This window comes from Salvelinus namaycush, chromosome 17, assembly GCF_016432855.1.
Source record: "Salvelinus namaycush isolate Seneca chromosome 17, SaNama_1.0, whole genome shotgun sequence".
NCBI classification, from domain to species: domain Eukaryota; kingdom Metazoa; phylum Chordata; class Actinopteri; order Salmoniformes; family Salmonidae; genus Salvelinus; species Salvelinus namaycush.
In genome coordinates this window covers 19,769,556-19,797,299 of record NC_052323.1, presented here as the reverse complement: position 1 = coordinate 19,797,299, position 27,744 = coordinate 19,769,556, and the positions used below count along the sequence as shown (strand labels likewise).

At 36.9% G+C, this 27,744-nt stretch overlaps 1 protein-coding gene across 4 annotated transcripts in view; it reads right to left on the bottom strand.

Annotated features, from left to right (window-relative positions):
- Window positions 1-27,744, bottom strand: part of LOC120062407 (kelch-like protein 4) — a 113,614-nt gene that overhangs the window by 55,863 nt on the left and 30,007 nt on the right. For 3 of the 4 annotated variants that reach the window (XM_039012367.1, XM_039012368.1, XM_039012370.1), the window contains exon 1: window positions 21,651-24,039. The exons of the other annotated variant lie outside the window; for it this stretch is intronic. In XM_039012367.1, coding sequence (XP_038868295.1) covers window positions 21,651-22,105 — 455 coding nt within the window. In that variant the 5' untranslated portion in view covers window positions 22,106-24,039. Of the gene's footprint in view, window positions 1-21,650; window positions 24,040-27,744 lie in introns of those variants that run through there. 4 annotated transcript variants of the gene reach the window in all.

Genomic DNA, 27,744 nt, shown 5'->3' with positions numbered 1-27,744 from the left:
CAAATGGCCCTCTGTTTCCTATAGTGCACTACCTTTGACCAGGGACCATAACGTCCCAAATGGCACCCTGTTTCCTATAGTGCACTACCTTTGACCAGGGACCATAATGTCCCAAATGGCACCCTGTTTCCCATAGTGCACTACCTTTGACCAGGGACCATAACGTCCCAAATGGCCCTCTGTTTCCTATAGTGCACTACCTTTGACCAGGGACCATAATGTCCCAAATGGCACCCTGTTTCCTATAGTGCACTACCTTTGACCAGGGACCATAATGTCCCAAATGGCCCTCTGTTTCCTATAGTGCACTACCTTTGACCAGGGACCATAACGTCCCAAATGGCCCTCTGTTTCCTATAGTGCACTACCTTTGACCAGGGACCATAACGTCCCAAATGGCCCTCTGTTTCCTATAGTGCACTACCTTTGACCAGGGACCATAATGTCCCAAATGGCACCCTGTTTCCTATAGTGCACTACCTTTGACCAGGGACCATAATGTCCCAAATGGCACCCTGTTTCCTATAGTGCACTACCTTTGACCAGGGACCATAATGTCCCAAATGGCCCTCTGTTTCCTATAGTGCACTACCTTTGACCAGGGACCATAACGTCCCAAATGGCCCTCTGTTTCCTATAGTGCACTACCTTTGACCAGGGACCATAACGTCCCAAATGGCCCTCTGTTTCCTATAGTGCACTACCTTTGACCAGGGACCATAATGTCCCAAATGGCACCCTGTTTCCTATAGTGCACTACCTTTGACCAGGGACCATAATGTCCCAAATGGCACCCTGTTTCCCATAGTGCACTACCTTTGACCAGGAAGTGCACTGTATATGGAATAGGGTGCTATTTGAGACAACACTGTGTGTTGCAAAGCGTATCAGTAAAGTGGTCTTGTCAGCGTAATGTCTCCCCAGCCTTGATAGATAATGTAGGATATAGCCGGTAAGATACTGATTTATAGTACGTCAGTTTGGTTTAAATGAAGAGGCATACAATCAGACATTTATTTACATGTTACTCATTTAACAGACACTCTTATCCAGGGCAACTAGGGTTAAGAGCCTTGCTCAAGGGCACATCGGCAGTTTTTTTTCACATCGACTCAGGGACTCAAACCAGCAAACTTCCGATTACGGGCCCAACGCTCTAAACCTCTAGGCTATCTGCCACCCTTTAGAATTAGTGGTTTCATTGCCGATTCAACCGTTCATTTTTACAGGGGTGCGAGTGTTCGTAGTGCTTGCTGATATGTCGTGTGTGTGTTTATAAAATATGCTGAAAATGTATTGCATGTAGAAATATAGGTTTTGCCTTGGTAGTGAAAACTACATTCAATTCCTTTGTGAGGTTTGCATTCCACATCCATAGATGACCTATGTGATTACTCTGCCGAGGCCTGAGCGACTTCAGGAAAGGGAAATGTATATTTAAGTGGAAAATTAGCAGGTGTTAGCAAACCACTTCCCCTAGTTGGCAAAATATGCACAATACGACAGTTCCTACAGGGATACCTGTTTGAATAGGTCCATAGCAACACATTTAATGTATTCAAACCACAATAAAACAGCTCCTACATATACCTGTTCGGTTAGGTCCCTAGCAACACATTTAAAGGATATAAACATAACATTTTAATTGGAAAAAGGGGGGGGTTGTTCGATTTTTTTGTTTTTGTTTTGTATCTTGCAAATTCTTTAACAATTCCTTTGTTACTAGGTAATATATCCTCCTACTGCTTATTCCCTATGTTTTATGGGATCTTAACATCAGACCGGGTGTCAACCACCAACTGAGAGCCTATAAGCCATCGTGAAAAACAACTGAGTTACTGCCGTTGACAGGAAGAAGGTGGGGGGGATTTCTCTTCCAAGGCGATTTGAGGGTGGAATTGAGATATCATTCACGGTAACAGCTGCTGACTCAAACCTCTCTTTAGAATGTTATAAGGAAAAAGGGGGTCAGGGTTTTCGATTTCTTTTGTCGTATATTTTCAGAGAAAACAGGTTGAGACGTTGTTTGTTAAAGCAACCAATGAGAGGTCGTTTGGATGTCAGTGATGAGCATGTAGGAGAAATCCAAGTCGTCCAAGGAGAAATCCTATGGTACGCTGTGATATATTGGTTGTGTGGGGGTGGGTTTATTGAGAGGAACTAAGTTTGACTTAATGACTATGACTTAAATGTGCTGGTGGCAAGAGACTGGAATTCATGTTTTTTTTACTTCCTGATTCTGATTTGGTAGATTTATGAGATTGGCCGAAATTACACGTCAACCAATTTATGGTGTGAAAAGTAATTGGATCACCACCCAGATGGTAGAGGGAATTAATGTGTATATCTTTATCAAATACTACATACATTCGGTTAGCTTTTGATGCGTGTGAAACCAATGATGGAGCGGCAGGTAGCCTAGTGTGTCACGCCCTGGCCTTAGTTATCTTTGTTTTCTTTATTATTTTAGTTAGGTCAGGGTGTGACATGCGGGATGTAGGTGTTTTTGTCATGTCTAGGGGTTTTGTATGTTTATGGGGTTTTGTCTAGTCTAGGTGTTTGTATGTCTATGGTTGCCTAGATTGGTTCTCAATTAGAGGCAGCTGTTTATCATTGTCTCTGATTGGGAACCATATTTAGGCAGCCATATTCATTGGGTATGTCGTGGGTGATTGTCTATGTGTAGTGTTTAGTGTCAGCACTATTTGTTTATAGCGTCACGTTCGTTTGTTGTTTTGTAGTTTTGTTTAAGTGTTCTTAAACTTAAATTAATAGAAAATGTATTCACTTCACGCTGCACCTTGGTCCTCCTCTCTTCCAACATACAACGATTGTGACATAGTGGTTAGAGGTAGGTAGCCTAGTGGTTAGAGTGTTGGACTAGTAACTGGAAGGTTGCAAGATTAAATCCCCTCTGCAGACATGGTAAAAATCTATCGTTCTACCCCTGAACAAGGCAGTTAACCCACTGTTCCTAGGCCGTCATTGAAAATAAGAATTTGTTCTTAACTGACTTGCCTAGTTAAATAAAGGTAAAACAAACGAGATATAATAGACAGATGCCACCGTGCATTAAAATACATCAGAATACATCTCCAATCATCTGTTTATCTCTCCATCCTGGGATAGATGTTATTGACTTGATATTAAAATATATATATTTTTAAATACATCATATCTATGTTATCTAAACTGTACTGTACCGTCAACTTGGAAGGTCATTTAATGAGGAGTTCACTAACGGCCCCTTATCATGAGCCACTGAAGGAGCTCATGGAATTTCATTAGAGATGATTGAGAATAGCACAGAATAACAGGGTATTTGATCCTCATGGTAGAATAGCACAGAGTAACATGGTATTTGATCCTCATGGTAGAATAACACAGAGTAACATGGTATTTGATCCTCATGGTAGAATAGCACAGAGTAACATGGTATTTGATCCTCATGGTAGAATAACACAGAGTAACAGGGTATTTGATCCTCATGGTAGAATAGCACAGAGTAACAGGGTATTTGATCCTCATGGTAGAATAGCACAGAGTAACATGGTATTTAATCCGCATGGTAGAATAGCACAGAGTAACATGGTATTTGATCCTGATGGTAGAATAGCACAGAGTAACAGGGTATTTGATCCTCATGGTAGAATAACAGGGTATTTGATCCTCATGGTAGAATAACACAGAGTAACATGGTATTTGATCCTCATGGTAGAATAGCACAGAGTAACATGGTATTTGATCCTGATGGTAGAATAGCACAGAGTAACAGGGTATTTGATCCTCATGGTAGAATAAAAGGGTATTTGATCCTCATGGTTAGAATAGCACAGAGTAACATGGTATTTGATCCTGATGGTAGAATAGCACAGAGTAACATGGTATTTGATCCTGATGGTAGAATAGCACAGAGTAACAGGGTATTTGATCCTCATGGTAGAATAACAGGGTATTTGATCCTCATGGTAGAATAGCACAGAGTAAAAGGGTATTTGATCCTCATGGTAGAATAGCACAGAGTAACATGGTATTTGATCCTCATGGTAGAATACCACAGAGTAACAGGGTATTTGATCCTCATGGTAGAATAGCACAGAGTAACATGGTATTTGATCCTCATGGTAGAATAGCACAGAGTAACAGGGTATTTGATCCTCATGGTAGAATAACACAGAGTAACAGGGTATTTGATCCTCATGGTAGAATAGCACAGAGTAACAGGGTATTTGATCCTCATGGTAGAATAGCACAGAGTAACAGGGTATTTGATCCTCATGGTAGAATAATACAGAGTAACAGGGTATTTGATCCTCATGGTAGAGTAACAAGGTATTTACTCCTCATGGTAGAATAACACAGAGTAACAGGGTATTTGACCCTCATGGTAGAATAACAGGGTATTTGATCCTCATGGTAGAATAGCACAGAGTAACATGGTATTTGATCCTGATGGTAGAATAGCACAGAGTAACAGGGTATTTGATCCTCATGGTAGAATAACAGGGTATTTGATCCTCATGGTAGAATAACACAGAGTAAAAGGGTATTTGATCCTCATGGTAGAATAGCACAGAGTAACATGGTATTTGATCCTGATGGTAGAATAGCACAGAGTAACAGGGTATTTGATCCTCATGGTAGAATAACACAGAGTAACATGGTATTTGATCCTCATGGTAGAATAGCACAGAGTAACAGGGTATTTGATCCTCATGGTAGAATAGCACAGAGTAACATGGTATTTGATCCTCATGGTAGAATACCACAGAGTAACAGGGTATTTGATCCTCATGGTAGAATAGCACAGAGTAACATGGTATTTGATCCTCATGGTAGAATAGCACAGAGTAACAGGGTATTTGATCCTCATGGTAGAATAACACAGAGTAACAGGGTATTTGATCCTCATGGTAGAATAGCACAGAGTAACAGGGTATTTGATCCTCATGGTAGAATAACACAGAGTAACAGGGTATTTGATCCTCATGGTAGAATAGCACAGAGTAACAGGGTATTTGATCCTCATGGTAGAGTAACAAGGTATTTACTCCTCATGGTAGAGTAACAGGGTATTTGACCCTCATGGTAGAATAACAGGGTATTTGATCCTCATGGTAGAATAGCACAGAGTAACAGGGTATTTGATCCTCATGGTAGAATAGCACAGAGTAACAGGGTATTTGATCCTCATGGTAGAATAGCACAGAGTAACAGGGTATTTGATCCTCATGGTAGAATAATACAGAGTAACAGGGTATTTGATCCTCATGGTAGAATAATACAGAGTAACAGGGTATTTGATCCTCATGGTAGAATAACACAGAGTAACAGGGTATTTGATCCTCATGGTAGAATAGCACAGAGTAACAGGGTATTTGATCCTCATGGTAGAATAGCACAGAGTAACATGGTATTTGATCCTCATGGTAGAATAGCACAGAGTAACATGGTATTTGATCCTGATGGTAGAATAGCACAGAGTAACAGGGTATTTGATCCTCATGGTAGAATAACAGGGTATTTGATCCTCATGGTAGAATAACACAGAGTAACAGGGTATTTGATCCTCATGGTAGAATAACAGGGTATTTGATCCTCATGGTAGAATAACACAGAGTAACAGGGTATTTGATCCTCATAGTAGAATAACAGGGTATTTGATCCTCATGGTAGAATAACACAGAGTAACATGGTATTTGATCCTGATGGTAGAATAGCACAGAGTAACAGGGTATTTGATCCTCATGGTAGAATAAAAGGGTATTTGATCCTCATGGTTAGAATAGCACAGAGTAACATGGTATTTGATCCTGATGGTAGAATAGCACAGAGTAACATGGTATTTGATCCTGATGGTAGAATAGCACAGAGTAACAGGGTATTTGATCCTCATGGTAGAATAACAGGGTATTTGATCCTCATGGTAGAATAGCACAGAGTAAAAGGGTATTTGATCCTCATGGTAGAATAGCACAGAGTAACATGGTATTTGATCCTCATGGTAGAATAGCACAGAGTAACAGGGTATTTGATCCTCATGGTAGAATAGCACAGAGTAACATGGTATTTGATCCTCATGGTAGAATAGCACAGAGTAACAGGGTATTTGATCCTCATGGTAGAATAACACAGAGTAACAGGGTATTTGATCCTCATGGTAGAATAGCACAGAGTAACAGGGTATTTGATCCTCATGGTAGAATAGCACAGAGTAACAGGGTATTTGATCCTCATGGTAGAATAATACAGAGTAACAGGGTATTTGATCCTCATGGTAGAGTAACAAGGTATTTACTCCTCATGGTAGAATAACACAGAGTAACAGGGTATTTGACCCTCATGGTAGAATAACAGGGTATTTGATCCTCATGGTAGAATAGCACAGAGTAACATGGTATTTGATCCTGATGGTAGAATAGCACAGAGTAACAGGGTATTTGATCCTCATGGTAGAATAACAGGGTATTTGATCCTCATGGTAGAATAACACAGAGTAAAAGGGTATTTGATCCTCATGGTAGAATAGCACAGAGTAACATGGTATTTGATCCTGATGGTAGAATAGCACAGAGTAACAGGGTATTTGATCCTCATGGTAGAATAACACAGAGTAACATGGTATTTGATCCTCATGGTAGAATAGCACAGAGTAACAGGGTATTTGATCCTCATGGTAGAATAGCACAGAGTAACATGGTATTTGATCCTCATGGTAGAATACCACAGAGTAACAGGGTATTTGATCCTCATGGTAGAATAGCACAGAGTAACATGGTATTTGATCCTCATGGTAGAATAGCACAGAGTAACAGGGTATTTGATCCTCATGGTAGAATAACACAGAGTAACAGGGTATTTGATCCTCATGGTAGAATAGCACAGAGTAACAGGGTATTTGATCCTCATGGTAGAATAACACAGAGTAACAGGGTATTTGATCCTCATGGTAGAATAGCACAGAGTAACAGGGTATTTGATCCTCATGGTAGAGTAACAAGGTATTTACTCCTCATGGTAGAGTAACAGGGTATTTGACCCTCATGGTAGAATAACAGGGTATTTGATCCTCATGGTAGAATAGCACAGAGTAACAGGGTATTTGATCCTCATGGTAGAATAGCACAGAGTAACAGGGTATTTGATCCTCATGGTAGAATAGCACAGAGTAACATGGTATTTGATCCTCATGGTAGAATAATACAGAGTAACAGGGTATTTGATCCTCATGGTAGAATAATACAGAGTAACAGGGTATTTGATCCTCATGGTAGAATAACACAGAGTAACAGGGTATTTGATCCTCATGGTAGAATAGCACAGAGTAACAGGGTATTTGATCCTCATGGTAGAATAGCACAGAGTAACATGGTATTTGATCCTCATGGTAGAATAGCACAGAGTAACATGGTATTTGATCCTGATGGTAGAATAGCACAGAGTAACAGGGTATTTGATCCTCATGGTAGAATAACAGGGTATTTGATCCTCATGGTAGAATAACACAGAGTAACAGGGTATTTGATCCTCATGGTAGAATAACAGGGTATTTGATCCTCATGGTAGAATAACACAGAGTAACAGGGTATTTGATCCTCATAGTAGAATAACAGGGTATTTGATCCTCATGGTAGAATAGCACAGAGTAACAGGGTATTTACATAATTTAGCAGACGCTCTTATCCAATCAATTTACAGTAATGAGTGGATACATTTTTTTTTTTTACTTCTTCCATACTGGTCCCCCTCGGGAATCAAACCCACAACCCTGGTGTTGCAAGCGCCAGTCTCAACAAACTGAGCCACAAAGGATCATTTGATCATCTTGGAAGAATAGCATAAAGCAGCGGGAGAAAAATAAATCAGCTGTGTTTTTAATCCTGCTTGACCCATTCTGTTTGAGTCCAGATTATTAACATAATAACCAGTTCGTTGAACGAGCAGTTCAAGAGTTCTACAGCATTGCCTACCCAAAGACTTTACCATACTAGATATAGTTCACTTAGAGCACTGCCTACCCACTATCTTCACAACAAAGACTTTACCATACTAGATATAGTTCACTTAGAGCACTGCCTACCCACTATCTTCACAACAAAGACTTTACCATACTAGATATAGTTCACTTAGAGCACTGCCTACCCACTATCTTCACAACAAAGACTTTACCATACTAGATATAGTTCACTTAGAGCACTGCCTACCCGCTATCTTCACAACAAAGACTTTACCATACTAGATATAGTTCACTTAGAGCACTGCCTACCCACTATCTTCACAACAAAGACTTTACCACACTAGATATAGTTCACTTAGAGCACTGCCTACCCACTATCTTCACAACAAAGACTTTACCATACTAGATATAATTCACTTAGAGCACTGCCTACCCACTATCTTCACAACAAAGACTTTACCACACTAGATATAATTCACTTAGAGCACTGCCTACCCACTATCTTCACAACAAAGACTTTACCATACTAGATATAGTTCACTTAGAGCACTGCCTACCCACTATCTTCACAACAAAGACTTTACCACACTAGATATACAGTGCCTTCGGAAAGTATTCAGACCCCTTGACTTTTTCCACACATTATTAGGTTATAGCCTTATTCTAAAATGGCTTAAATCAATAAAAATCTTGAACAATCTATACACAATACCCCATAATGATATAGACAGAGCTTCGAAATTGAGCTCAGGTGCATCCTGTTTCCATTGATCATCCTTGAGATGTGTCTACAACTTCATTGGAGTCCACCTGTGGTAAATTCAATTGATAAAAAAATCGGAAATATTGTCTGGATTCACAAGATGTTTATCTTTCATTTGCTGAACACCATGTATTTTTCATAAATGTTTTATGATGAGTATTTATTTATTTCACGTTGCTCTCTGTAATTATTCTGGCTGCTTTGGTGCTATTTGTGATGGTGGCTGCAATGTAAAACTACGATTTATACCTCAAATATGCACATTTTCGAACAAAACATAAATGTATTGTATAACATGATGTTATAAGACTGTCATCTGATGAAGTTGTTCAAGGTTAGTGATTAATTTTATCTCTATTTCTGGGTTTTGTGAAAGCTACCTATGCGGTGGAAACATGGTGAAAACATGGCGTTGTGTGTTTGGCTATTGTGGTTAGCTAATATAAATACATATTGTGTTTTCGCTGTAAAACATTTTAAAAATCGGAAATGATGGCTGGATTCACAAGATGTTTATCTTTCATTTGCTGTATTGGACTTGTGATTTCATGAAATTATATTATATGATATCCCTGTCCCGTTAGGCTAGGCTATGCTAGTCAGCTTTTTTGATGAGGATGCTCCCGGATCCGGGATGGGTAGCCCTGAAAGGTTATTAAGGTCCAACAGTTAATAATGCATGTCAGTGCAAAAACCAAGCCATGAGGTCGAAGGAATTGTCTGTAGAGCTTCGAGACAGTCATTGTGTTGAGGTACAGATCTGGGGAAGGGTACCAACACATTTCTGCAGCATTGAAGGTCCCCAAGAACACAGTGGTCTCCATCATTCTTAAATGGAAGAAGTTTGGAGCCACCAAGACTCTTCCTAGAGCTGGCCGCCCGACCAAACTGAGCAGTCGGGGAAGAAGGGCCTTGGTCACTCTAACAGAGCTCTAGAGTTCCTCTGTAGAGATGGAAGAAACTTCCAGAAGGACAACCATCTCTGCAGCACTCCACCAATCAGACCTTTATGGTAGAGTGTCCAGACGGAAGCCACTCCTCAGTTAAAGGCAAATGACAGCCCGCTTGGAGTTTGCCAAAAGGTACCTAAAGAATCTCAGACCATGAGAAACAAGATTCTCTGATCTGATGAAACCAAGATTGAACTCTTTGGTCTGAATGCCAAGCGTCATGTCAAGCAGCATGAAGGTAGCAGCATCATGCTGTGGGAATGTTTTCAGCGGCAGGGCGTGAAACTAGTCAGGATCGAGGCAAAGTTGAGAGAGATCCTTGATGAAAACCTGCACCAGAGCACTCAGGACCTCATACTGGGACGAAAGTTCACCTTCCAACAGGACAATGACACTAAGCACACAGCCAAGACAACGCAGGAGTGGACAAGTCTCTGAATGTCCTTGAGTGGCCCAGCCAGTTAAACCCGATCGAACATCTCTGGAGAGACCTGAAAATAGTAGCTGTGCAGCAACGCTCCCCATCCAACCTGACAGAGCTTCAGAGGTTCTGCAGAGAAGAATGGGAGAAACTCTCCAAATACAGGTGTGCCAAGCTTGTAGCGTCATTACCAAGAAGACTTGAGGCTGTAATCGCTGCCAAAGATGGTTCAACAAAGTACTGAGTAAGGGGTAAATTAGCAAACATTTCTATAAACCTGTTTTTGTTTATCATTATGGGGTATTGTGATGTCATTATGGGGTATTGTGATGTCATTATGGGGTATTGTGTGTAGATTGATGGGGGGAAACTATTTAATACATTTTAGAATAAGGCTGTAACCTAACAAAATGTGGACGAAGTCAAGGAATTTGGATCATTTCCAAAGGCACTGCAGATCACTACATTAAACAGCATGCAGCCTGATTGAAAATGTGCTTTTAAATATGTGCTATATAAAATGTTTATATTTACATTTACACTACATGTAACTTTATATTTATGTTTAATTCCAATACAACTCATCCTACAATGTTTCACTGATCGAATAAGTGCTGTTCCCGATGAATCATACCAAAAAGTAGCTATTCCAATTAAATCATAATTGATAACAGATACAGAGTAATCAATACATTTTCATGGGAGGAGAGGAGGAGCTAGGTTAGTGATTTAACATCTGTCTATGTGCTGTGGGAGGAGAGGATGTAGGCTAGTGATATAACCATTTGTCTATGTCTCAAATCAAATGTTATTTGTCACATGCGCCGAATATAACAGGTGTAGACCTTATCATGAAATGCTTACTTACAAGCCCTATGTAGAGGCGTGGGTACAGGTTACTAGTGGTAAATGAAGTAATTTGTACATGTACAGTGCCTTGCAAAAGTATTCATCCCCCTTGGCGTTTTTACTATTTTGGTGCATTACAATCTGTAATTTAAATGGATTTTTATTTTGATTTCATGTAATGGACATACACAAAATAGTCCAAATTGGTGAAGTGAAATGAAAAAATTAATTTGTGTCATAAAATTCCAAAAAATTCTAAAACGGAAAAGTGGTGCGTGCATATGTATTCACCCCCTTTGCTATGAAGCCCCTAAAGAAAATCTGGTGCAACCAATTACCTTCAGAAGTCACATGATTAGTTAAATAAAGTCCACCTGTGTGAAATCTTAGTGTCACATGATCTCAGTATATATACACCTATTCTGAAAGGCCCCAGAGTCTGCAACACCACTAAGCAAGGGGCACCACCAAGCAAGCAGCACCATGAAGACCAAGGAGCTCTCCAAACAGGTCAGGGACAAAGTTGTGGAGAAGTACAGATCAGGGTTGGGTTATAAAAAAATATCAGAAACTTTGAACATCCCACATTAAATCATTATAGAAAAAAATTGAAAGAATATGGCACCACAACAAACCTGCCAAGAGAGGGCCGCCCACCAAAACTCATGGACCAGGCAAGGAGGGCATTAATCAGAGAGGCAACAAAGAGACCAAAGATAACCCTGAAGGAGCTGCAAAGCTCCACGGCGGAGATTGGAGTATCTGTCCATAGGACCACTTTAAGCCGTACACTCCACAGAGCTGGGCTTTACGGAAGAGTGGCCAGAAAAAAGCCATTGCTTAATTAAAGAAAAAAATAAGCAAACACGTTTGGTGTTCGCCAAAAGGCATGTGGGAGACTCTGTAACTGTATTAATATTGCTAACACTATTAATAATAGTAACACTATTAATATTGGTACCACTATTAATATTGGTTACACTATTAATATTGGTAACACTATTAATATTGGTCACACTATTAATATTGGTAACACTATTAATATTGGTAACACTATTAATATTGGTTACACTATTAATATTGGTAACACTATTAATATTGGTAACACTATTAATATTGGTAACACTATTAACATTGGTAACAGTCTGTTAATATTGGTAACACTATTAATATTGGTAACACTCTATTAATATTGGTAACACTATTAATATGGGTAACACTCTATTAATATTGGTAACACTATTAATATTGGTAACACTATTAATATTGGTAACACTATTAATATTGGTAACACTATTAACATTGGTAACACTCTATTAATATTGGTAACACTATTAATATTGGTAACACTATTAATATTGGTCACACTATTAATATTGGTAACTCTATTAATATTGGTAACACTATTAACATTGGTAACACACTATTAATATTGGTAACACTATTAACATTGGTAACACACTATTAATATTGGTAACACTATTAATATTGGTAACACACTATTAATATTGGTAACTCTATTAATATTGGTAACACTATTAATATTGGTAACACTATTAATATTGGTAACACTATTAACATTGGTAACACACTATTAATATTGGTAACACTATTCATTTTGGTAACACTCTATTAATATTGGTAACACTCTATTAATATTGGTAACACTATTAATATGGGTAACACTATTAATATTGGTAACACTCTATTAATATTGGTAACACTATTAATATGGGTAACACTATTAATATTGGTAACACTATTAACATTGGTAACACACTATTAATATTGGTAACACTATTAATATTGGTAACACACTATTAATATTGGTAACTCTATTAATATTGGTAACACTATTAATATTGGTAACACTATTAACATTGGTAACACACTATTAATATTGGTAACTCTATTAATATTGGTCACACTATTAATATTGGTAACTCTATTAATATTGGTAACACTATTAACATTGGTAACACACTATTAATATTGGTAACACTATTAATATTGGTAACACACTATTAATATTGGTAACTCTATTAATATTGGTAACACTATTAATATTGGTAACACTATTAACATTGGTAACACACTATTAATATTGGTAACACTATTAATATGGGTAACACTATTAACATTGGTAACACACTATTAATATTGGTAACACTATTAATATTGGTAACACTATTAATATTGGTAACACACTATTAATATTGGTAACACTATTAACATTGGTAACACACTATTAATATTGGTAACACTATTAATATTGGTAACTCTATTAATATTGGTAACACTATTAATATTGGTAACACACTATTAATATTGGTAACACTATTAACATTGGTAACACACTATTAATATTGGTAACACTATTAATATTGGTAACTCTATTAATATTGGTAACACTATTCATATTGGTAACTCTATTAATATTGGTAACTCTATTAATATTGGTAACTCTATTAATATTGGTAACACTATTAATATTGGTAACTCTATTAACATTGGTAACACTATTAATATTGGTCACACTATTAATATTGGTAACACTATTAACATTGGTAACAGTCTGTTAATATTGGTAACACTATTAATATTGGTAACACTCTATTAATATTGGTAACACTATTAATATGGGTAACACTCTATTAATATTGGTAACACTATTAATATTGGTAACACTATTAACATTGGTAACACACTATTAATATTGGTAACACTATTCATTTTGGTAACACTCTATTAATATTGGTAACACTATTAATATTGGTAACACTCTATTAATATTGGTAACACTATTAATATGGGTAACACTATTAATATTGGTAACACTCTATTAATATTGGTAACACTATTAATATGGGTAACACTATTAATATTGGTAACACTATTAACATTGGTAACACTATTAATATGGGTAACACTATTAACATTGGTAACACACTATTAACATTGGTAACACTATTAATATGGGTAACACTATTAACATTGGTAACACTCTATTAATATTGGTAACACTATTAATATTGGTAACACTATTAACATTGGTAACACACTATTAATATTGGTAACACTATTCATTTTGGTAACACTCTGTTAATATTGGTAACACTATTAATATTGGTAACACTATTAATATTGGTAACTCTATTAATATTGGTAACACTATTAATATTGGTAACACTATTAATATTGGTAACTCTATTAATATTGGTAACACTATTAATATTGGTAACACTATTAATATTGGTAACACTATTAACATTGGTAACACACTATTAATATTGGTAACACTATTCATATGGGTAACACTATTAACATTGGTAACACACTATTAACATTGGTAACACACTATTCATATTGGTAACACTATTAATATTGGTAACACTATTAATATTGGTAACACACTATTAATATTGGTAACACTATTAATATTGGTAACACTATTAATATTGGTAACACACTATTAATATTGGTAACACTATTAATATTGGTAACACTATTAATATTGGTAACTCTATTAATATTGGTAACACTATTAATATTGGTAACACTATTAACATTGGTAACACACTATTAATATTGGTAACACTATTAATATTGGTAACTCTATTAATATTGGTAACACTATTAATATTGGTAACACTATTAATATTGGTAACACTATTAATATTGGTAACTCTATTAATATTGGTAACTCTATTAATATTGGTAACACTCTATTAATATTGGTCACACTATTAATATTGGTAGCACTATTAACATTGGTAACAGTCTGTTAATATTGGTAACACTATTAATATTGGTAAATCTCTATTAATATTAGTAACACTATTAATATGGGTAACACTCTATTAATATTGGTAACACTATTAATATTGGTAACACTATTAACATTGGTAACAGTCTGTTAATATTGGTAACACTATTAATATTGGTAACACTCTATTAATATTGGTAACACTCTATTAATATTGGTAACTCTATTAATATTGGTAACACTATTAATATGGGTAACACTATTAATATTGGTAACACTATTAACATTGGTAACACTATTCATTTTGGTAACACTCTTATTATTAGCAACAGTCTATTAATAATGGTAACCCTCTTTTAATTTTGGTAACACCATTAATATCTGTTGTACACAACGTCATTCTAGTCACATTAGCGCACATTAGCAGCAACCTTCCCGGTTTAGGGACAACCAAGCCTCATAGAGGATAAAGGGAAACAGATCATCTTCATTTCTGATTGGCCGATTGGCCTTTAGTGCTCACCTTTCAACAGCAACACCTGTTTACTTCCCTGCAACCAACACAAGTAGAACAAGATATCACCCCAGAAATCACCTGGAATATAAAAAGGGCTAAAAGTTGTACACAACAACACAAGATAACACACCCACAAACTCTCAAGTATGTATTTGAACATGATTCTTTTATAGGTTACTTTACGAAAAACATTATATGCCAGAGATGAACTAGCAAAAGGATAAAGCATAAAAAAGATATATGGGGGTGGGAGTTTAATATCACAATATGAGATATTACTATGTTTCTGGAGAACATTTGAAAAAACCTCTTTTCATAAGAACTGTCATATTTTGATCATAGTTAATATTCATGCATTTGTCCTTCTCTTTTCTCTCTCTTACTGTTTTATAAGGCCTGTCTGTCTGCCTGTATGCTCTCTCTCTCTCTCTCTCCCTCTCTCTCTTACTGTTTTATAAGGCCTGTCTGTCTGGCTGTATTCTCTCTCTCTCTCTCTCTCTTTCTGTTTTATAAGGCCTGTCTGTCTGCCTGTATGCTCTCTCTCTCTCTCTCTCTCTCTCTCTCTCTCTCACTGTTTAATAAGGCCTGTCTGTCTGCCTGTATGCTCTCTCTCTCTCTCTCTCTCTCTCTCTCTCTCTCTCTCTCTCTCTCTCTCTCTCTCTCTCTCTCTCTCTCCCTCTCTCTTACTGTTTTATAAGGCCTGTCTGTCTGGCTGTATTCTCTCTCTCTCTCTCTCTCTCTCTCTCTTACTGTTTAATAAGGCCTGTCTGTCTGCCTGTATGCTCTCTCTCTCTCTCTCTCTCTCTCTCTCTCTCTCTCTCTCTCTCTCTCTCTCTCTCTCTCTCTCTTACTGTTTAATAAGGCCTGTCTGTCTGCCTGTATGCTCTCTCTCTCTCTCTCTCTCTCTCTCTCTCTCTCTCTCTCTCTCTCTCTCTCTCTCTCTCCCTCTCTCTCTCTCTCCCTCTCTCTCTCTCTCTCTCTCTCTTACTGTTTTATAAAGCCTGCCTGTTACTGTGTTCTCTCCTCTCTCTCTGGCTGTTTAATAAAGCCTGTCTGTCTGCATGTTACTGTGTTCTCTCCTCTCTCTCTGTCTGTTTTATAAAGTCTGTCTGTCTGCCTGTGACTGTGTTCTATCCTCTCTCTGATGTAATGGGTGTTCTTCCTGTAACCACTTTAACTCCCAGGATGAATACATTAATGTGCACTAAAGTCTCTGTTGCTGCTGCTGTCTGAGCTGAGGACCATGTTGAGTCAAACTGAATATATACTTCTTTATTCTCACAGGAATAAAGCAAAAAGCATAGGAAGCCATATCTGCACAAAAACACAAAGTTGTCTGTCAAACTGAATTTTAAGATATTCTATTGATTTGTGTATCTTTGTCCTGTAGAGTAGATTGTATGAGTGAACTACGCCCCAGGTGATTTATAAAGACAGCTGTACCAGTGAACTACGCCCCAGGTGAGTTATAAAGACAGCTGTACCAGTGAACTACGCCCCAGGTGAGTTATAAAGACAGCTGTACCAGTGAACTACTCCCCCGGTGAGTTATAAAGACAGCTGTACCAGTGAACTACTCCCCCGGTGAGTTATAAAGACAGCTGTACCAGTGAACTACGCCCCAGGTGAGTTATAAAGAAAGCTGTACCAGTGAACTACTCCCCAGGTGAGTTATAAAGACAGCTGTACCAGTGAACTACCCCCCAGGTGAGTTATAAAGGCAGCTGTACCAGAGAACTACCCCCCAGGTGAGTTATAAAGAAAGCTGTACCAGTGAACTACTCCCCAGGTGAGTTATAAAGGCAGCTGTACCAGTGAAATACCCCCTAGGTGAGTTATAAAGACAGCTGTACCAGTGAACTACTCCCCAGGTGAGTTATAAAGACAGCTGTACCAGTGAACTACTCTCCAGGTGAGTTATAAAGACAGCTGTACCAGTGAACTACACCCCAGGTGAGTTATAAAGACAGCTGTACCAGTGAACTACTCCCCAGGTGAGTTATAAAGACAGCTGTACCAGTGAACTACTCTCCAGGTGAGTTATAAAGACAGCTGTACCAGTGAAATACCCCCCAGGTGAGTTATAAAGACAGCTGTACCCGTGAACTACTCCCCAGGTGAGTTATAAAGACAGCTGTACCAGTGAACTACTCTTCAGGTGAGTTATAAAGACAACTGTACCAGTGAACTACGCCCCAAGTGATTTATAAAGACAGCTGTACCAGTGAACTACGCCCCAGGTGAGTTATAAAGGCAGCTGTACCAGTTGGAGTTCAGTAGCTACACAGCTAATTTATTAGCTACTGTATAGTTAATCATAGTGAACTGTATAGTTAATCATAGTGAACTGTATAGTTAATCGTAAGGAACTGTATAGTTAATCATCATGGTGAACTGTATAGTTGATCATCATAGTGAACTGTATAGTTAATCATCATGGGGAACTGTATAGTTAATCATCATGAGGAACTGTATAGTTAATCATCATGGTGAACTGTATAGTTAGTCATAGTGAACTGTATAGTTAATCATGGGGAACTGTATAGTTAATCATCATGGTGAACTGTATAGTTAATCATAGTGAACTGTGTAGTTAATCATCATGGGGAACTGTATAGTTAATCATAGTGAACTGTATAGTTAATCATCATGGTGAACTGTATAGTTAATCATAGTGAACTGTGTAGTTAATCATCATGGGGAACTGTATAGTTAATCATCATGAGGAACTGTATAGTTAATCATAGTGAACTGTATAGTTAATCATGGGGAACTGTATAGTTAATCATCATGGTGAACTGTATAGTTAATCATAGTGAACTGTATAGTTAATCATCATGGGGAACTGTATAGTTAATCATCATAGTGAACTGTATAGTTAATCATCATGGGGAACTGTATAGTTAATCATGGGGAACTGTGTAGTTAATCATCATGGGGAACTGTATAGTTAATCATCATGGTGAACTGTATAGTTAATCATAGTGAACTGTATAGTTAATCATCATGGGGAACTGTATAGTTATTCATCATGGTGAACTGTATAGTTAATCATCATGAGGAACTGTATAGTTAATCATCATGGTGAACTGTATAGTTAATCATCATGGGGGACTGTATAGTTAATCCTCATGGTGAACTGTATAGTTAATCATGGGGAACTATATAGTTAATCATCATGGGGAACTGTATAGTTAATCATAGTGAACTGTATAGTTAATCATGGGGAACTGTATAGTTAATCATAGTGAACTGTATAGTTAATCACCATGGTGAACTGTATAGTGAATCATCATGAGGAACTGTATAGTTAATCATAGTGAACTGTATCGTTAATAATCATGGTGAACTGTATAGTTAATCATCATGGTGAACTGTATAGTTAATCATGGGGAACTGTATAGTTAATCATCATGGTGAACTGTATAGTTAATCATAGTGAACTGTATAGTTAATCATCATGAGGAACTGTATAGTTAATCATCATGGTGAACTGTATAGTTAATCATAGTGAACTGTATAGTTAATCATCATAGTGAACTGTATAGTTAATCATCATGGGGAACTGTATAGTTAATCATCATGAGGAACTGTATAGTTAATCATGGGGAACTGTATAGTTAATCATCATGGTGAACTGTATAGTTAATCATAGTGAACTGTATAGTTAATCATCATGGTGAACTGTATAGTTAATCATCATGGTGAACTGTATATTTAATCATCATAGTGAACTGTATAGTGAATCATCATGGGGAACTGTATAGTTAATCATCATGGGGAACTGTATAGTTAATCATCATGGGGGACTGTATAGTTAATCATCATGGTGAACTGTATAGTTAATCATAGTGAACTGTATAGTTAATCATCATAGTGAACTGTATAGTTAATCATCATGGGGGACTGTATAGTTAATCATCATGGTGAACTGTATAGTTAATCTTAGTGAACTGTATAGTTAATCATCATAGTGAACTGTATAGTTAATCATCATAGTGAACTGTATAGTTAATCATCATGGGGGACTGTATAGTTAATCATGGTGAACTGTATAGTTAATCATGGTGAACTGTATAGTTAATCATCATGGGGGACTGTATAGTTAATCATCATGGTGAACTGTATAGTTAATCATAGTGAACTGTATAGTTAATCATCATAGTGAACTGTATAGTTAATCATCATAGTGAACTGTATAGTTAATCATCATGGGGGACTGTATAGTTAATCATCATGGTGAACTGTATAGTTAATCATAGTGAACTGTATAGTTAATCATCATGGGGAACTGTATAGTTAATCATCATAGTGAACTGTATAGTTAATCATAGTGAACTGTATAGTTAATCATCATGAGGAACTGTATAGTTAATCATCATGGGGAACTGTATAGTTAATCATCATGGGGAACTGTATATTTAATGATAGTGAACTGTATAGTGAATCATCATGGTGAACTGTATAGTTAATCATAGTGAACTGTGTAGTTAATCATGGGGAACTGTATAGTTAATCATCATGGGGGACTGTATATTTAATCATAGTGAACTGTATAGTGAATCATCATGAGGAACTGTATAGTGAATCATCATAGTGAACTGTATAGTTAATCATCATGGGGGACTGTATAGTTAATCATCATGGGGAACTGTATAGTTAATCATGGGGAACTGTATAGTTAATCATAGTGAACTGTATAGTTAATCATCATGAGGAACTGTATAGTTAATCATCATGGGGAACTGTATAGTTAATCATCATGAGGAACTGTATAGTTAATCATGGGGAACTGTATAGTTATTCATCATGGGGAACTGTATAGTTAATCCTCATGAGGAACTGTATAGTTAATCATCATGGGGAACTGTATAGTTAATCATCATGGGGAACTGTATAGTTAATCATCATGGTGAACTGTATAGTTAATCATAGTGAACTGTATAGTTAATCATCATGGGGAACTGTATAGTTAATCATCATAGTGAACTGTATAGTTAATCATAGTGAACTGTATAGTTAATCATCATAGTGAACTGTATAGTTAATCATCATGAGGAACTGTATAGTTAATCATCATGGTGAACTGTATAGTTAATCATCATGGGGAACTGTATAGTTAATCATCATGGTGAACTGTATAGTTAATCATAGTGAACTGTATAGTTAATCATCATAGTGAACTGTATAGTTAATCATCATGGGGAACTGTATAGTTAATCATCATGAGGAACTGTATAGTTAATCATGGGGAACTGTATAGTTAATCATCATGAGGAACTGTATAGTTAATCATCATGGTGAACTGTATAGTTAATCATCATGGTGAACTGTATAGTTAATCATCATGAGGAACTGTATAGTTAATCATCATGGGGAACTGTATAGTTAATCATCATGGGGAACTGTATAGTGAATCATCATAGTGAACTGTATAGTGAATCATCATAGTGAACTGTATACTTAATCAATGGTAACTCATGCTGAAAATTACCCATAAATAAAACAACAAAATACAAAAATAATCTGATAATTGTATTTGTATTTGAATGACAATAAGTATCGTAATAATAAAACAAATATTACAAAAATGGACTCACAAAATAATGCAACTCAATTTAGGCTTTCACCTATTTGGAATAATGGCAGGCTAACATTTTGCAATTTGTCAATGCAGACTTGTTTTGTGAATCTCCACCATAGCTTACTACATTGGTGGAAAAAGTATCCAATTGTCGTACTTGAGTAAAAGTAAAGGTACCTTAATAGAAAATAACTCAAGTAAAAGTGAAAGTCACCAAGTAAAATTGAGAAAAAATCTAAAAGTATTTGGTTTTAAATATACTTCAGTATTCAAAGTAAATGTAATTGCTAAAATATACTTAAGTATCAAAAGTATAAGTCATTTCAATATCCTTATATTAAGCAAACCAGGCGGCACCATTTTCTATTTTTATTTTATTTATGGATAGCCAGGGGCACACTCCAATACAGACATCATTTACAAATGAAGCATGTGTAGGAATGACAAGGGATGTTCTCTTGAAAAGTGTGCGAATTAGATCATTTTCCTGTCCTGCTAAGCATTCAAAATGTAACAAGTACTTTTGGGTGTCAGGGAAAATGTACGGAGTAAAAAATACATTATTTTCTTTAGGAATGTAGTGAATTAAAAGTAAAAGTTGTCAACAATATAAATAGTAAAGTGAAGTACAGATACCCCAGAATTCGACTTACTGTAAGTAATACTTTCCAGTATTTTTACTTATGAAGTTATTTACACCACTGGCCTACTGTGGAGGTAACAAGGTGCTAAAGCTGTTACCTCTTGGAAAATACAACTGCCTCTGGCTTTACCGAACTTGGTTCTTAATCTATGATTGTTTTGACTCAGTTCTATCCATACGTGTCTCTTGCGTTGCCATACCTGTGTCTTGCTTCCGCCTCCGAGGATTCCTCTACACTCTTCAAATTCTCCTGGCTGCTCTTGGAGCAGTCCTCCTTCCTGGTGTTGTTAGGTGAGCTGCTGTTCTTCGGGAGCTCGTGGCCGCCCTGCTGCTGCAGGTGCTGAATAATGTTCTGCTGGTGCCATGATTGATTACTGGCTCTGACATAGACAGGCGTGGGGGCCAGGATACTATGGACCGGACTGTTGCTGTTCTGCTTCCAGAGTCCCCCACCGCTGCCACCTCTGTCCCGGGAGTGACTCTTCAGCCTGCCCTGGACTGGGGTCCCTCTGTGATCAAAGCTCTCCTGGAGGTATCCTCCTCCACCTCCTCCACCTCCTCCTCCTCCACCGGCAGAACTCTGGGATGAATGACTAAACCAGCGCCAACGCAGCCTGAGGATCTGTTTCACATCAAACTCTTTCTTCCCCGACATCCTCCTCTCTTTCTTTCTTTCTTTCTTTCTTTCTTTCTTTCTTTCTTTCTTTCTTTCTTTCTTTCTTTCTTTCTTTCTTTCTTTCTTTCTTTCTTTCTTTCTTTCTTTCTTTCTTTCTTTCTTTCTTTCTTTCTTTCTTTCTTTCTTTTTAGAGATGAAGAAGAAGCCAGCAGTCAAATGTACTAGTGTAGAATCCCCCTAAAACATGGAGGAGGGTAAAGAAAAAGGAGCCTATGAATTCAGTTCCAGTATGTTCAGTACTGTACGCCTCCCTCCTCCTTTTGTCTTCTTCTTCCTCCTCCTCCGTTGTTCTTTTAGTGGAGGGCAAGAAGGGAACAGTCTTCTCTCTCTCTGCAGCTTTTGTCTCCCTGTGCCTGGGCTTATTTTCCTCCTCCCTCCAACTCTCTCTCTCTCTCTCTCTCGTTCGCTCTCTCTCTATGTCTCTCTTTCTCTCTATGGCTCTCTCTCTCTCCCTCTGTGTCTCTCTCGCTGTCTCTCTCTCTCTCTCACTCTCTGTGTCTCTCTCTCTCTCTCTGTTTCAGCTGCTGTTCCTCCTGATGCTCCCTGTTAGCTCAGTTAACGCACATACATGACACACGCTCCCTCCCTCGCTTGTCTTCTTGGTCTCGCTCACTCGCTCCGTGTCCTCACTGCACACACACACACACACACAGAGGAACCCGAAACAGAAATGCCCATCCCAGTATCCAGTAGCTGATAATGTTGGACTAGGCAGCCCCAGCCCCTCACCAAAGGGAGGGGGAGAGAGGGAGAAGGGGGTGGGGGTATCATACACACAGCATGATGAGGTCACAGCTTAACCAAGTAAATCATCTCTTCTCTGAGGGAAGGGAAGAAAAGAACGACAGTACTATATCATCTCTAGTAGCAGGGTTCCTCACTGCAAGCCTCACGCTATGCTATCATACAAGAAGCACACACAAGCACATGACCATATATACACACTCACACACACACACACACACACACACACACACACACACACACACACACACACAAACACACAGCACATCACATCTGCCTACACACTACTGTCCCCCCACGTCTCACGGCATCCCATAGGGAAAGAGGCTCTATCTCTCAATGCAGGCACTCGACCATGCAGAATAATGATTCTCTCCGTTCAGTCCTCCTCATACTAGTAGAAAAACGCAGCATTAGTGGTGAACCGTCAAGGTCGATAAACTGCCAGTGCTGATCAGTTTTCAAACACATCAAATTCTTACTTGTAAAATAAAATGCAGATTAAAATGTAAATAAGGGATGTAAAACATGTAGCCGCTTCCTGTATCACATGGTCCTGGATATAGACTCTAGGGTAAGGAATAAAGAGATGGTTTGATATAGTGTGCAGGGTAATCTGAGGACAATACAATCGATCTTGACAACATCCACAGCATAGGGAAATAAGAGTCCAGTATAAGTTGCAGTATGGTACATTGTCCACAGTGATCCTTGTCGCTCTAGTTATTTTATTATGGGAAATTAGAAATTAGTGGTCAGGAAAAAAATGTAACATGCCCGAAAAGGCTAGTGAAGTAATTGATTTCGATAATGAAGGAACAATGTGCAATGGCCGAGTTAGATACGGATGCCACAGACAGACCACGAGCTATAGCTCTGTAGTTGTCGTTTCTATAGTGATATGTTATTTGTGCTCCTACATTATAGTTGTTACTGTATGGACAGGAGGTCTACTAATGACATTATAACCAAAGGACAGAACATTAAAGGGGCAATGTCGGATTTAATCAACAACAATGTAATTCATTTAAAAGTCCAAAGAATGCCCCTTTAAGCATTTCATGTGGTTTATTTTGACACAGACAGTCACACCTTGTCAACACACTCTATGTTAATATCTTGACAACATACTGTATATATTATTTCCTTGTCAACATACTGTATATTATATATTGTCAACATACTGTATATAATAATATCTTGTCAACATACTGTATATAATAATATCTTGTCAACATACTGTATATATTCAAGCCTTGTCAACATACTGTATATAATATCTTGTCAACATACTGTATATAATATCTTGTCAACATACTGTATATAATAATATCTTGTCAACATACTGTATATAATATATTGTCAACATACTGTATATATTATTACCTTGTCAACATACTGTATATATTATTACCTTGTCAACATACTGTATATATTCAAGCCTTGTCAACATACTGTATATAATATCTTGTCAACATACTGTATATATTATTACTGTCACGCCCTGACCGTAGATTGCTTTGTATGTTTCTATTTTTTGTTTGGTCAGGGTGTGATGTGGGTGTGTATTCTATGTTGTATGTCTAGGTGTTGTATTTCTATGTTTAGGCCTGGTATGGTTCTCAATCAGAGGCAGCTGTCTATCGTTGTCTCTGATTGAGAACCATACTTAGGTATCCTGTTTTCACACTTTTGTTTGTGGGTGGCTGTTGTCTGTGTTTTCACCATACAGAACTGTTTGGATTTTCATTTCTTTCCTTCACTTTGTTATTTTGTATTTTCCGTGTTCTGGTATAATAAATTATCATGGACACTTACAACGCTGCATTTTGGTCCAATCCTTCATACTCCTCATCAGACGAGGACGACAATTGTTACAATTACCTTGTCAACATACTGTATATATCAATATATTTGTCAAAATACTGTATATATTCAAGCCTTGTCAACATACTGTATATATTAATATACTGTCAACATACTGTATTTATTAAAACCTTGTCAACATACTGTATTTATTAAAACCTTGTCAACATACTGTATATATTCAAGCCTTGTCAACATACTGTATATATTAATATACTGTCAACATACTGTATTTATTAAAACCTTGTCAACATACTGTATATATTAAAACCTTGTCAACATACTGTATATATTCAAACCTTGTCAACATACTGTATATATTAATATATTTGTCAACATACTGTATTTATTAAAACCTTGTCAACATACTGGATATATTAATATACTGTCAACATACTGTATATATTAAAACCTTGTCAACATACTGGATATATTAATATACTGTCAACATACTGTATATATTAATATACTGTCAACATACTGTATATATTAAAACCTTGTCAACATACTGTATTTATTAAAACCTTGTCAACATACTGTATATATTCAAACCTTGTCAACATACTGTATATATTCAAACCTTGTCAACATACTGTATATATTAAAACCTTGTCAACATACTGTATATATTAATATATTTGTCAACATACTGTATATATTCAAGCCTTGTCAACATACTGTATATATTAATATACTGTCAACATACTGTATTTATTAAAACCTTGTCAACATACTGTATATATTCAAACCTTGTCAACATACTGTATATATTAAAACCTTGTCAACATACTGTATTTATTAATATGTTGTCAACATACTGTATATATTAAAACCTTGTCAACATACTGTATATATTAAAACCTTGTCAACATACTGTATATATTCAAACCTTGTCAACATACTGTATATATTCAAACCTTGTCAACATACTGTGTATATTAGTATATGGTCAACATACTGTATTTATTAAAACCTTGTCAACATACTGTATATATTCAAACCTTGTCAACATACTGTATATATTCAAACCTTGTCAACATACTGTGTATATTAGTATATGGTCAACATACTGTATTTATTAAAACCTTGTCAACATACTGTATATATTCAAACCTTGTCAACATACTGTATATATTAAAACCTTGTCAACATACTGTATATATTCAAACCTTGTCAACATACTGTATATATTCAAACCTTGTCAACATACTGTGTATATTAGTATATGGTCAACATACTGTATTTATTAAAACCTTGTCAACATACTGTATATATTCAAACCTTGTCAACATACTGTATATATTAAAACCTTGTCAACATACTGTATATATTCAAACCTTGTCAACATACTGGATATATTAATACCGATATATTGCATAGATTGAATAACAAATACATATGTATGGCAGTGGAGATTGTCATAAATATTTTACGCCATGAATTCTAAACTGAGATCAGAAGTCATATGCTTTCCCAAAACCCATTTCAGTATCTGGAGATATATACTTTTAAAGGTGGGTAACACTTTACAATAATCCCATATCAGTATCTGGAGATATATACTTTTAAAGGTGGGTAACACTTTACAATAATCCCATATCAGTATCTGGAGATATACACTTTTAAAGGTGGGTAACACTTTACAATAATCCCATATCAGTATCTGGAGATATATACTTTTAAAGGTGGGTAACACTTTACAATAATCCCATATCAGTATCTGGAGATATATACTTTTAAAGGTGGGTAACACTTTACAATAAGGTACCTTTTATAACGCGTTTATAAAGGGTTTATGGCTACGTTATTGACGGCTATTTAAAAAAAGGGTACTTTATTGTAAAGTGTTACCTAAAGTATATAGTATTTACAGTATGCAATTCCCTTTGTCAATATACTCCTGTGCATTCAAATATGAATGCTTTTTATACTGTACACCAGCAAAGATGAATGATTTCTTGCTCGTACATGCTGCTGAGAGGGAAAGAAAGCCTGCTGAAATGTTGACAGTAGATGTCAATGTGATGCAGCAGTGTCTCATCTTTCTCCTAGCCTCATGCTCTGTATATAAAGGGATGCATCCCAAATGGCACCCTATTGCCTATATAGTGCACTACTTTTGAACTGAGCCCTATGGGTCCTGGTCAAAAGTAGTGAACCAAATAGGGAACAGGGTGCCATGTTTGTAGCGCTGCCTTATATACAGAGGAGAGGAGGAATTTACAGCTCTTGTAGCCACTACACTCAATGACTTATTCATATACTGTGAGCCATCAGTTGACCGTTATACTGATGGGCCAAGAAAATATTAAACAATTCTCTCTCTCTCTCTCTCTCTCTCTCTCTCTCTCTCTCTCTCTCTCTCTCTCTCTCTCTCTCTCTCTCTCTCTCTCTCTCTCTCTCTCTCTCTCTCTCTCTCTCTCTCTCTCTCTCTCTCTCTCTCTCTCTCTCTCTCTCTCTCTCTCTCTCTCTCTCTCTCTCTCTCTCTCTCTCTCTCTCTCTCTCTCTCTCTCTCAAACTAAATGATAATGAATCAAAGCTAAAACACATCTTGATAAATATTCAACCCCCTGAGTCAATACATGTTAGAATCACCTTTCGGCAGTGATTACAGCTGTGAGTCTTTCTGGGTAAGTCTTTAAGAGTGATTACAGCTGTGAGTCTTTCTGGGTAAGTCTCTAAGAGTGATTACAGCTGTGAGTCTTTCTGGGTAAGTCTCTTTGAGATTTGCACACCTGGATTGTAGAATGTTTGCACAATATTATTTTGAAAATTATTCAAGCTCTGTCAAGTTGGTTATTCATCATTGCTAGAAAGCCATCAAGATTTTCAAGCAGATTTACAGTTGAAGTCGGAAATTTACATACACCTTAGACAAATACATTTAAACTCAGTTTTTCACAATTCTTGACATTTAATCTTAGTAAAAATTCCCTGTCTTAGGTCAGTTAGGATCACAACTTTATTTTAAGAATGTGAAATGTCAGAATAATGGCAGAGAGAATGAT